General features: G+C 43.3%; 1 protein-coding gene across 1 annotated transcript in view; it reads left to right on the top strand.

Moving 5' to 3' along the window:
• Positions 1-12,712, top strand: part of LOC115549066 (disks large-associated protein 1) — a 97,753-nt gene that overhangs the window by 21,214 nt on the left and 63,827 nt on the right. Inside the window, exon 2 of the mRNA XM_030364062.1 lies at positions 8,342-9,788. Coding sequence (XP_030219922.1) covers positions 8,451-9,788 — 1,338 coding nt within the window. The 5' untranslated portion in view covers positions 8,342-8,450. The remainder of the gene's footprint in view (positions 1-8,341; positions 9,789-12,712) is intronic.

Genomic DNA, 12,712 nt, shown 5'->3' with positions numbered 1-12,712 from the left:
CAAAGGCAAAAGTATTCACAGTCTGCGACGTGAAGCAAGGTTTCTCGCGGGTCAAACTAGTAGGAGAGTCGAGCTACCTTACCACATTCGCCACCCCATTTGGTCGCTACCGTTGGCCAAGGATGCCGATGGGAATAAGCCCAGCACTGGAAGTGTTCCAAAGAAAGCTCGTGCAGGCCCTGGAGGGCTTCCCAGGAGTCTACATCATAGCAGATGATGTGTTAAAACTGGGTAGGAGCAAAACAAGAGGAGGCAGAAAAGTACCACGGCGAGAAAGTCAGACACATTCTCACCAGATGCAGAGAGGGCAACATCAAGCTGAACGTGAACAAATTCAAGATCAGACAAAGAGTGGTACCCTACATAGGTAATCTGCTCACGGCCGAGGGACTGAGGATTGACCTGGAGAAAGTACGGTCAATCAGAGAGTTGCAAAGGCCAACAGACGTGAAACGGGTACAGAGACTATTTGGGATGGTCAACTATCTTTCTCAGTTCTATGACCACCTTTCAAATGACTGAGATTCTGAGACAACTCACAAGCAAGGAGAACATGTGGGAATGGACGAACATCCAGGAAGGGGCGTTTCAATGACTGAAAGACAAAATCGCTATAGCACCAGTCCTACAGTACTACAACAAGGAATAGGATGGACACTTCAGTGTGATGCATCAGACATGGGACTGGGGGCCGCCCTGACACAGAAAGGTAAACCGGTAGCATTTGGTAGTAGTGCACTCACACCAACTGAAAAGGGCTATGCCCAAATAGAGAAAGAGTGTTTGGCCATAGTGTTTGGAATTCAAAGGTTCCATCAGTATACTTATGGTAGAGAGGTCACAGTACAAAGCGACCACAAGCCTCTAGAGAATATACACAGCAAGCCATTACTTAATGCACCTAAAAGACTGCAGAGAAGGCTACTCAGGCTGCAGCAGTATGATATTCGTGTGACCTATGTTCCAGGCAGGGATATGCTACTTGCTGACACGCTGAGTAGAGCATACTTACCATAGAGCACTAAGGGAGAGAGTGAGAGAGATATAGAGACTGTGAACGTAGTCAGCTACCTATCCATTGCAGCAGAGAGGTTGAGGGCCATCGGGGCTGCAACAAAAGATTACACAAAGTTACAGAGTGGGGCAAACAGAATACTGTCAGGGTGGCCCAAGAGAAAATAACTTACCAAGTGACATCAGGCACTACCACACTTTCCAAGATGAACTGAGTTTCCAGGACGGCATAGTGTTCCGAGGAGACAGAGCCTTGATACCTGACGCACTCAGCGGATCCACTCCTCTCACCTGGGAGTAGAAGGATGTCGGAGGCGAGCGAGGGAGTTTGTATACTGGCTTGGAATGAACGAGGAGATCAAGACCTTCATCTCCAAATGTGACATATGTAAGTCAGTGGACCCAAAGCAACAAAGAGAGACACTACACCCACATGACAGGGCAAGCAGACCCTGGGCCAAGGTAGGAACAGACCCTTTCTCCTTTCACAATAAAGACTATCTGATAACAGTAGATTATTATTATTATTATTATTATCTACTGTTAACACTAAGAGCAACACAGTGATCAAAGAACTCAAGGCCCGCTTTACCCGACAGGGGATTCCTGACATTGTTATCTCGGATAACGGACCCCAGTTTGCATCACAAGAGTTTCAGCACTTCAGGCAGAAGTGGGGCTTTGAACACAAGACATCGTCGCGGGGATACCGGCAGAGCAATGGGAAGGCGGAGTCAGCGGTGAGGACAGCCAAGTGCCTGATGCTGAAGGCTGCAGCAGCGAGACAGGATCTGTACTTGGCCATGCTGGATCATCGCAACACACCGAGCCAGGGTTTCAACACAAGCCCGGCACAAAGAATCCTAAGCAGGAGGGCCAGGACCCTGCTTCCCAAAAAGGACACTCTGTTGAAGCCAGAGGTAACACACAAAAAACAGGAACTGGAATACAACAGACAGAGACAGTTAAGTACTACAGCCGCACAGCAAATGACATGGACATTCTGAAACGAGGGGACAGTGTGAGAGTACGGCCCTATGACACACACAAGGGATGGAGACCAGCGAAAGTGGTCCAACAGGTGAGCCATAGATCATATGAGGTGGAGTTAGAGTCAGGAGGTGGCTGAGACGAAATCGTTGCCACCTTGGACACCATCTCACCACACTCACACCAACACATTCAACCTTTAAAGGTTGGGTATGGGATTTGCGAAACGCCAGCAGATTTTGAAAATACACAACTCAAATGGTCCTACCCCCTCACCTTCAACGCTGACTCTGACTCCGCCCATTCCAAGTACATGGACGCGCAATCATGCACGAGCGAACATGCGCGAGAGCGAGCCATTAGCTAGTTAGCTAGCTCCAGTAGCTACAGCAGGATAACAACAAACAGAAGCTTGCTCTGGGTCACAAGATTTGATTACGTGCAAGAAGTGGTCACGCGCGGGGGGAGTGCAGTACGACCGTTTGATTGACCTACTTAATGTCCAATGCCACTCGGTGGAAATCATTGGCTGGAGTTTTTCGAGCCCTGCCCGTTCCACAGATGATTGACTTGTTTAATTTTCATATCAGTACTTCTATCTCAGTGGCTGTAAGTGGGTTATGATCAGGATTTCAAGTAATTTTGCAAAAATGGCCAAAAAAGAGAATTCGATACCCAACCTTTAATGAATGTTTTTATATCTACATATAAGCTGGATTTCTTATTTTTAACTGAGACCTGGCTGGATTTAGGTAATATTGCCATCATGATTGGGCCAGCTCCCCCTAATTTTGCTTTTTTAGCATGCCACGGACTACAAAAATAGGAGGTGGAATAGCCACCCTTTGTAAAGCACCCCTACAATGCAAACAGACATTTTGGATATTTGTGTCCTTTGAATATTTAAGCGCAACTATGTTACCCTCAGACTCTCCTACTCATCATCTACAGACCCCCAAAAAACTCTGCTAGAATATTCATGCATGTATTCAGTGAACTGTTTTCTATTATCTGTCTTAAATATGACTGTCTTATACATAACTGGGGATTTTAACTTCCATGTGGACAATCCTGATAAAAGCTATGCCAAAGAACTACTGTCATTACTGGACACTTTTGGCCTCACACAACATGTACAAGAGCCCAACCACTCTTGTGGTCATACTCTAGATCTTGTCGTTTCAAGAGGCATAAACATCTCTGTGTCTGGACCTGGCCCTGTCGGATCACCATTGTGTCTTTTTCACTCTTTCCATGTGCCCACCAACTAGCAATAGACCCATACACAGTGCAAAGAATAATTATTGACAGCAATACAGGTGCTTTATTTCAACTAGCGTTGTCAATATCCACTAGTCAAGTACAAGGCTCTGTAAATTACTTAATGAATGATTGTAACTCTAGAATGGCTACTATTATGGATCATATAGCTACTGTTAAAACCAAAATACGTAAACATAAAGAGGTGTCCCCATGGATGAAAACCTATGGAGACACTTCAAGAGAGACTGCAGGAAACCTAAAGAGAGACTGCAGGAAAATAGAAAGGAAATAGCGAAAAACAAAACTCTTTGTAGATACAACTCTGAAATATATAAGGCAAGGTGGTCTTTCTTCTCAAATACTATCAATGCCCGGGTGATTTTCTCAGTATTTGAGAAATTAAGAAACCCCCCTTTGGAACTAGCTCCTGAGCTTGCCACAACCACCAAATGCAATGAGTTGCATCCTTTTTTAAGGGCAAGATTGACCAAATCCGACAGAATATTGCACTCCAGCCCCAAAAAAGCTACCTCAAATCTTCTAAAATGAGTGGAGCAACAAATGTCATGTCGGAATGTACCATCGTTGACAGAGCTACACTTGAAAAAGCGGTTCGAGGCCTCATCTCTTCCACCTGTGCGAATCATAGCACTGAAACAGCTCTTATTAAAGTTGTAAATGACATATGCCTAAACACTGACTCAGGGAAAATATCAGTCCCAGTACTACTGGATCTGAGTGTTGCTTTCGAACACTGTGTTGGATTCTCAGGTGCTGTCATTCATTGGCTCAAATCATATCTCGAGGACAGGAGCTTTTTTGTTGCCATTGGTGACTGTACCTCAACACCGACGTCTCTGACTTGTGGTGTTCCCCAGGGCACACCACTTGGGGCCACTGTTATTCATCCTGTACATGCTTCCACTTGGTCAAATTATGAAGAATAATAAAATGTCCTACTAATGCTGATGACACTTAGATTTACCTTGCTCTGTCATCAAATTACTACAGCCCCCTTGATTCCCTTTGTTATTGTATATAACTAATTAATAATTGGATGTCCCAGAATTTCCTTCAAATAAGCAAAGAAAAATTAAGTGATCGTATTTGGAAAAAGAAGACGCAAAGTCACTGCTATTCTTGATTCAAAGGGACTCAAGCTTTGAAGAACCTGGGTGTCCATATTGACAGCGATCTAAATTTTAACTGCCAAATGATTTGGTGGTCAAACCACCAAATCAGCATTTTGTCACCTTAGAAATATAGCTAAATGTAGGGATTTTATGTTAAAAGAAGATCTGGAAAAACTCACACATGCCTTTATCTCGCGCAGGCTTGACTACTGTATTGGGCTATTCAAAGGCCTCCCCAAAAAGCCATTAGGCAGATCCAATTCCCTGATTCAACTCCCTGAACATATGAAGAATGCCTGAAATGTTAAAAGTTTTAAAACCAAACCTAAGACCAAACTATACTCAACTGCCTTTGGCTAATTTCTGTTTTATGCCCTTTTAACTATTGATCTATTTACATATGTATATTTGTGTACACATTTAGTTTTGCACTTCTTTTTATGCTTTTATATCTAATGTTTTATATATAACTACAGTTTGCACTTCCTTTTATCTTTGTTAAGCACATTGAGTTGCCGTTCTGTGTATGAAATGGGGTATACCAAATAAACTTGACTTGACCTAATGATAGGCACAGGGCCGGGAAAGAAACAGAGAGGGCTGTCAGAAACGTTATGGTTATTTGACAGCCCACCGGCCCAAGATGCATCGCCCAAAGAGATTTGTCCCTGTTGGCCTGATGGCCAGCACCCCATGGTCTGTGGTCCAGGAGCTTTTGTCTGCCCTTCTGGACACCCATTTCCAAACAAAGCCTGAATTATTCATGCAATTCCATCAACATTCTTGTTTGTGGTAGAGCCACAAACAACAGTATGTTAAAACCTGTTCCCGGTTTTGACTTAAGACACTGGTTTGGATCTGCGCTCCAGTTCCTGGGTTTAACAGCGAAGGACACACAGGGGAAAGCAAGTAATGCATTGGCAGCTGTATCTAATGTTCAGGTCTATAAGTAGGCCTATATTTGACATCAAGCTTGACATTCCTGATTAGAATCAGAATGATGTTTTACCCTAAATGGGAATCAGACATAGTAGGGAGAAAACATAGCAGAAAGGGATTGAAATTAGCCTTCAATCAGGCAATGTTCCAAAACAATTGATTAATTTTACATTTGCTGCATATAATACGTGAACAAAGAAATAAACAAAGGAAAAGCTTTGGGTTAACCAAGGCCAAAATAAAAAAACAAAATCCCCTGACTTCTAGACAAAACCCATAGTCTAGTCTTAAACAAAAACACAATTCTAAACTTCTTTCTTCTTGCTGTCCATCATATTTGATGATGACGTTGCTCTACTTGAGCTGGGGTTTCGTTGATGCCACTTCATGTGGCAATTTCTTCTCTTCTACCCAGTGCCATTTCTGCAGATTTGTTTTACCATTGAACGGACAAGTGAAACAGAGGCCATAGAGATCCCCTTTAGACAGCAAGATTCAAAGTGACAAAGGAGAACTGTTTGCAAAAAGTTTTAGACATCCTCATAGACATCCTCACATAAAAAGCCACTCTACCTTCAGTTTGGTACAAATTGTACCATTATTAAAGATAACCAGATCCAGAACCTATTTCTGTAGCTTGGTTTCAGAAAACACGATTACATCAGTTTCAACTTTCTGAGATTCAGTGTTGTGTCGGTTGCCTGAGTGGTATCGGACTTGGCCTGAATTTTTTACAGAGCCAAACAGGTACTTTTGAAATCAGTGAGACCATATTGCGCATCCTAAAACCAGTTTAAATTCTGCCTTATGGGAAATTTCTATAAGTCTATGGATTGTTTTGAGGATGATTTGAAAATCTGAACGTTGGATATCGCCTCAAAAATTGTATACAGTGTACAATGCCAGTTAGAGAAATGTTTTCAACCAGGATTGGTTTAATTGCATGTTGAAAAAAACTATCTCGGAAAAAGGCTCAGACAGAAGAAAGAAAAAATATGGAGTGAATCTGTGAGAAGGGTGAAGTTTTAGAAGAAATGCCCTAGCCAGTCTTTTGGCAGGCCTGTATGTTTTTTGGTTTTTCATGGTTAAGCGTTTGGAGTGATACAATATGTTCATTTCATAGGTGTTAGGGATATTGGAGTGATATAAATGTTTTATGATACTTGGTCGACAATTTGTGACCTGCTCTATTTTTTAAATTAGACCTCCCTACTTCATCTTGTTCTTAAACAGAATCAGATTTCTGGTGCCTAACTGCCATAAAGCCATCGTATCTGAGAAGTGTTTACAGCTAATGATGCTTGATATAATATACTATTGGACGGATAACATAACATTAGAAAATGACCATGAAGGTCAGCAAAAGAAGATTGTTTTTTTGTTTGTTTAAACCCAGTCAAAGGTGTTGATGCAGTATTATGTCCTTGGATTGAAGGTTGCAAGTTTTGTTGACTGGTCTATTCAACAAACATTAAAGTGACTATCTTGCTGTTGGAGTGTTTTGCGTTAATTTTCTGTTTGCATTCCATGCCCATGGACTGAAAATGTAAATGAACTGTTAGTGAAGCAGACTTCATTTATATTTTATTTCACAACCCAATTCTTGAAATATGGAAGATTTGCCAATTCAAGTGTTAGTATGGAGAGAAAATAAATCACTGCCAGTCCCTGTACTCTCCAAAACTCATCCATCCTTAAAAAGCGAGGCTTGCTAAAACTTCACATGATATTTCTCTTGATGCTGAGTCAGAGCAACTAACCTAGATGAATGTTGCTCTAAAGATAGTGTCTACTTGACAATGTGTTTAAGGCCACGTTTATACGTAGCAGGGTATTTATAGAAACAAATATTTCCCCCCCTCCGTTTTCAAAAATAACATTGTGCACACAGCATCGTTTTCCAAAAAGTTGTCGTTTACATCAAAACGCATAAATACGCCGTCGAGCGCCATTATAACTATGCCGAACCTATGGGCGGCAGTGTAGTAGAGCTTAGATCGGGCCCAGAAAATCAAGCCCGACCCGGCCCGAGCCCATGCATGTTCTGTCCGAGCCCTGCCCGACCCGACACATTAACCGTAATTATGAGTCCGATTTCAACCCGACTTTTTTTTTTTAATACATATGTAACTTTGCACACATTTGTTACTAGGCCTACTCTGCTAAATATATATGTAAGGGATAATGTATAGAACGCCGGTCATTATCGGGAAAATAAGCCCCGACAGGGCGAACAGTACACCGACCGACGCGCAGCGAAGGTGTCTTGCTTCGCCCTGAAGGGGCGTATTTTCGACAATGACCGGCAACGTTCTATACATTATCCCGCTTATTACACGGCTACTTGCCAAAACGAAAAAATAACTTCACATGGTGTGTCTTTTTACAATTTATTCGTTACCAGCATTCTTAGTGTTGATCAGCAGAGAAATAATTTGTCCGCAAAGACGGTGACGTCGCTTAGCAACGGAAGACGCTGGGCTTGACTAGTCACCGGACTACTACCCATGCAAGTGAACGGAGCGTTCCACGGCATTGAGAAGACCCGTGTAATAAAGGCCTATAATATTTCTGTTTATGGCATAGATTTTTCCTCAGATTAGGCCAATAAACCAATGATAACTGTAAACATAGGGCGCTCATATGACGTTAAGCATTTCCTGGCGCATTATGTGACGCTTCAGAACCTAAAACCCAGTTTCTCCCCGTTGACACGACAACACGTAACCGGTGTTTTCAGAAATCTCCAATGATCGTTTTCTGTGACAAAAACTGCGTTTTCGTGTAAATGAGAGGCCAAACCACGTGGAAATATCTGCGTTTTCCCTTTGTGTAAACGGGGCCTAAGAGCACATTTAAAACAAAATAACTTCCCTAATGTACCTATAATCAAACAAAAGCTAGAGCTTTTTTCTTTTGAGTAGCTTCATTTTCAGCATCATTTGTCTAATCACTAAATGACTGTTTATATGATATTGTCTTTTGTTTCTACCCTTCTTTAGAGCCCACTGCTCTACTCTCAGGGATTCTCTTCTTGGAATCTTCTCTGTCTACAGGCCAGCTTGCATTCCTGAACCCTCCCTGTACAAATCATACACCATCTTTTCTGCCATGAAAGGCCTCTCCAGTAGCCAGAGCCATCATCACCTGGTCTCCTATGACCAGTCAGAAGCGCCGCTGGGTCATCACCACCATGACCGCAAGTTGTATTTGTTCAGCCAGATGGACATGTCAACACCCCTTCCCGTTCAGTTTCCCCACCCAGCCGAGATTCCGTACCATAATTCCCACCATACTTTGCAACATTGTGACAGCGGCAGCCTAATTCCATATGGAACCTACCCAAGGAGGTGCCTCTCAACTTCATCTTCTCACAACCCTGAGGTAAAAGATGAAGTGATGGCTGTGGTGCCATATGTAGGCCGAGGTGGAGGAGGTAAATGGAGTAAAAACCCAGCCAGGGCATCAACCAATTTGGAGCGGTCCGAGTGCCAGTCAGCATTTCCGAGGGATGGCTATCATACACTGCAGTACAAACATATGTCAGGACCCACTGTGGGAATCGGGTCTAACAGCAACAACAACGACAGCCCCGGAAGAATCCGTCATTTGGTCCATTCAGTCCAGAAACTTTTTACAAAGTCCCACTCATTGGAGGGCTCACACCAGTCAACATCCCCAAAAGGGGGAAATCATGGGAACATGAATGGGGGAGGGGGTGTTGGTTGCAGAGTTGTAAGGACGAGCCGAGAGAGGGAAAGTCCATCAGTGGGAGGACACCAACGGAAGCACAGTAAAAGTCATGAACGCTGCAGATCAGCAGAGCCCAAACATCGTAGCCACCATCAACACCACCACCAGCTCCATGGCTCAGCATCGGCACCTGGATCAGGGTACTGGAGCTCTGATGACAACCTAGAGCGGGACCTGTGCCTCTACAAACCCCTCCACCACCACCATCAACACCCCTCTCCGCCGTCACCCTCCCCCTCGCCAATGGTCATGACAATGGCATGCCATCCTAACAGCAACTCTGTCCTAAATTCCTCCCTTTCCAACTCCCAAACTCAGCAGTACTTCATGATAGACCATTATGGAAAGCTCAATGAGCATATACACCATGGCCATTCACACCATCTCAATGGTATGTTTAAATCCTCCATGAGAAACCATGATGGCAACCCAGTCGCTAACAGCAGCAGCAACAGTGGCATCGCAGAAGGAACACGCAGTGCCTTGCTCTCTTTGGGTCCTGCAGAAGCACCAGGGGTGAAGAAAGGTGCATGGTCATCAAGCCTAATGGTGAGCAGGACCCAAGGGTTTGACAACCGCAACATTTCCAGTCAGCCATGTACAGCCGGCGCAGGATCTGTTAACCTTAACCTAGATAGAACGCTAGTCGATTCAAATGGCGGTCAGCAACAGGACCCGACTTGCCATTTCCTACAGGTAACAATTGCATACTCCCTACACGCCCCTACTTGAAAACTACTTGGCTCACTCACTCACTTTTTCTTTCTCACATCTCCATTGTTCCTGTTCCCTCTCTAACAACCAACATTTGGATCTGGCCGTCCCCCCCACCCAACATGCGTCACTGCAGACGTCTTTGGTCTGCCTTCAACTCTGTTACCAGGCTCTCCTGTACTATTTCATCCACTTCGGTCTCAGAGGCTTCCTATTTCCCCTTCCGCCTTTTAAGTTTAGAGTGGAAGGCCATTAGGCCAAGATTGAAATGTTAAATTATATACATTATGCATAATATTAAATTAATAGTAACTTTTTGGACACCTACTTACTTCCAGTCTACAGGGGGAATAATAATAATAACAGGACACATGATAATAGTGTGCCTTGCTTTGCAACCACACTAATAAACTTGAATTCTTCAATGTTATCTTTTATGCTGTTCTCTGTCATTGTGAAGTGGTTAGAATTTACGTTGTGGTTCAATGTTGTATTTTGTTGTTATGCATTATTGTGATTATTGTTCATTATTGTAACAATACGGGTATGTCCCGTTGGTCTGGGGACAATTAAAAAAGCACCTTGGACACAATCGATGGTGTCTAGGACCAGTCAAACCCCTTGGTTAATGTTGCAGGCATGTCAAGCTCTTTACCTGAAATGCCAATATGGGGTTTAACGCTATCAGTTAAAGATATTCCTAGGAAATAACAGCACACTCCTGGAATAAAAGTTCTGAGATATCAGTGATAAGGAGACAGCAAGTACTACAACATGCCTTTGAAAGCTACATTCACTATATAATTGGTCCGGCAGAGTATTGATAAGGAATCATACATAACAGTCGAGCAATGGCGGCTGGTAATAACATTTGTGGGTGGGGGGGTAGTCATGGAGTGGGGGGTCAAGGGGTTCTCCCCCTGAACATTTTGAATTTGGTAGATTTGATTTCCTTTATTCTGGTGCATTTTGGGGATGGCCACTACCATTCAGGATTCCGATTCATGGCCTACACCCTGACTTGCAGGGCCTGGAAAAGCTTACACTGCAAAAAAAAAGAAGCTTACACTTACTTTATGGCCATTCCACCAGCCATTGCTATTTGACCCATGGTTGTTATTCAGATTTTGTCAAAATCATGATCAATTTTATTTTTATTTGTATAGCCCTTAATCACCATTACAATCTCCAAGGGCTTAACAGGCCAAATATTTATGACACCCCCCTTTACCCAATCCCCCACAAGGGCAAGAAAATCACTGTCCTATAGCGTCCAATTTTTGTGAGTTTCAAGGTCTATTTCAAATGCAGTTAGAGATCTGGGACAGTTGCTTCCTTTTGTTTATATGCAATAGGCCAAAATAACAATTGTATATGTAACTTACTTGCTCCTTTGAAGTAAAACATGCTTGGGGGGTTCAATAACTGAAAAGCGTGGAAAGTGCTTTTACCACTCTCTGATAGTTAGCTATCTATCTCTTCTCTGCAAGTAGTTGTGTTGCGGGAATGCTGCTGATGATGGTAGTCTATTTGATTGATTCGCTGAATTGTCCAATCATGTGGTGAAAAAAAATATGAAAAACAATGCCAATGGTGTGGGCGCACTCTGCTGCGACCTGAAGTCGAATATTCATACACCAATGAAAAGCTGTCTTTGCTTGATAGACAGCAAAAAATGTGGATACCGTCACCCTTGACTTGAAGGAGGGCTTTCTCTCGAATGAACAATAAAAAGCCTAGCCCAAAGAATTGACGTTCAAACGCATTTAAATGGTTGCTGGCAGTGGCAAGTACAGTCTATCATACAATTAAACAGGGATAAACACTATGTATTTTTGTTGATTTATTTTGTAATGGTTGATTCATAGTTGGCAGATATATTCACGTGAATATTTCACGGAGGGGCGGCGCCCTAGTGCCCTCTATTGACCCACCGCCACTGCAGTCGAGGGAAAAGCCCACACTGGTCCCAATGCAAGCACCGAACTAAATTATCCTGCTTTTTCAATTTGTTTAAAGCGCTTCAGGGAAGAGCTTGCACATCGTGGGCTTTATCCTTAAACCTTATCTATAACTTTAGTTAGCGTCTTACCTTAGAGCAAATGAGGAGACTTTTTATGTTGATCTTTAATGGAATTATCTCTTAGTAAGGTTTTCCACACCGTTTAATCTATATCCAACTTTTTTTGCTTTGGAAAAGCCAAAAAAATACGACAAACCCCTCTAAACGTCGATAATATCTGCTTTCAGACATGCAGGTTTCATGTGCAAACTGTATCGGTATGAACCTGTGTTTCAAATGCTTGAAAGATTGCTATTGTAGGGTGCAAGGCCGTTCTAAAGAGGGGCTTAGTTAAGGGTCAGTTCTGGGAAAGTAGTGTCTAAACATGTGCAAAGGTCCTCCAAAGGTCCTAGGTAAATGGGAGAAATAATTTGAACAATATAATCAAAGACAGACAATATTTGTGGAATAACATAACATTGACTTGAGACGGGGTCGAACATAGTGTGCGACCCACTCCACTGTTTTCCTATGGAGAAATGGATGGGAGGGGTCATGCGCCCAACCTCGCCGCATGTGGCCACGGAGGGGACCTTCGAAGTTTATATGATTTTAGCTTTCACTGCCTGGCAGCTTCCTAACAAAACACTGAGCAATCATCCGTAGACTACCCTTACCCGGGGATTCCACCGGACGCGTTACGGCAACGTTACGGCTGCGGCACGTCTTGGCCGCGACTTTGCCCTGCTTGCATTTCCACCGGGCGCGTTACGGCAGCGCAACGCTGCCTTGCGAGCCAGCCGTATTCCCGCGAGATCACGAGATCCCGCGATAATCCTAAACCTTATGTACTCAACTTCCACTCCCAAAACTACTGCAATTAAATGCCAGGCTTTGTCCTTTC

Source organism: Gadus morhua, chromosome 8, assembly GCF_902167405.1.
Source record: "Gadus morhua chromosome 8, gadMor3.0, whole genome shotgun sequence".
Classification (NCBI taxonomy): domain Eukaryota; kingdom Metazoa; phylum Chordata; class Actinopteri; order Gadiformes; family Gadidae; genus Gadus; species Gadus morhua.
Note: the sequence above shows the minus strand (reverse complement) of the source record. Positions and strands in the feature narration are given on the sequence as shown.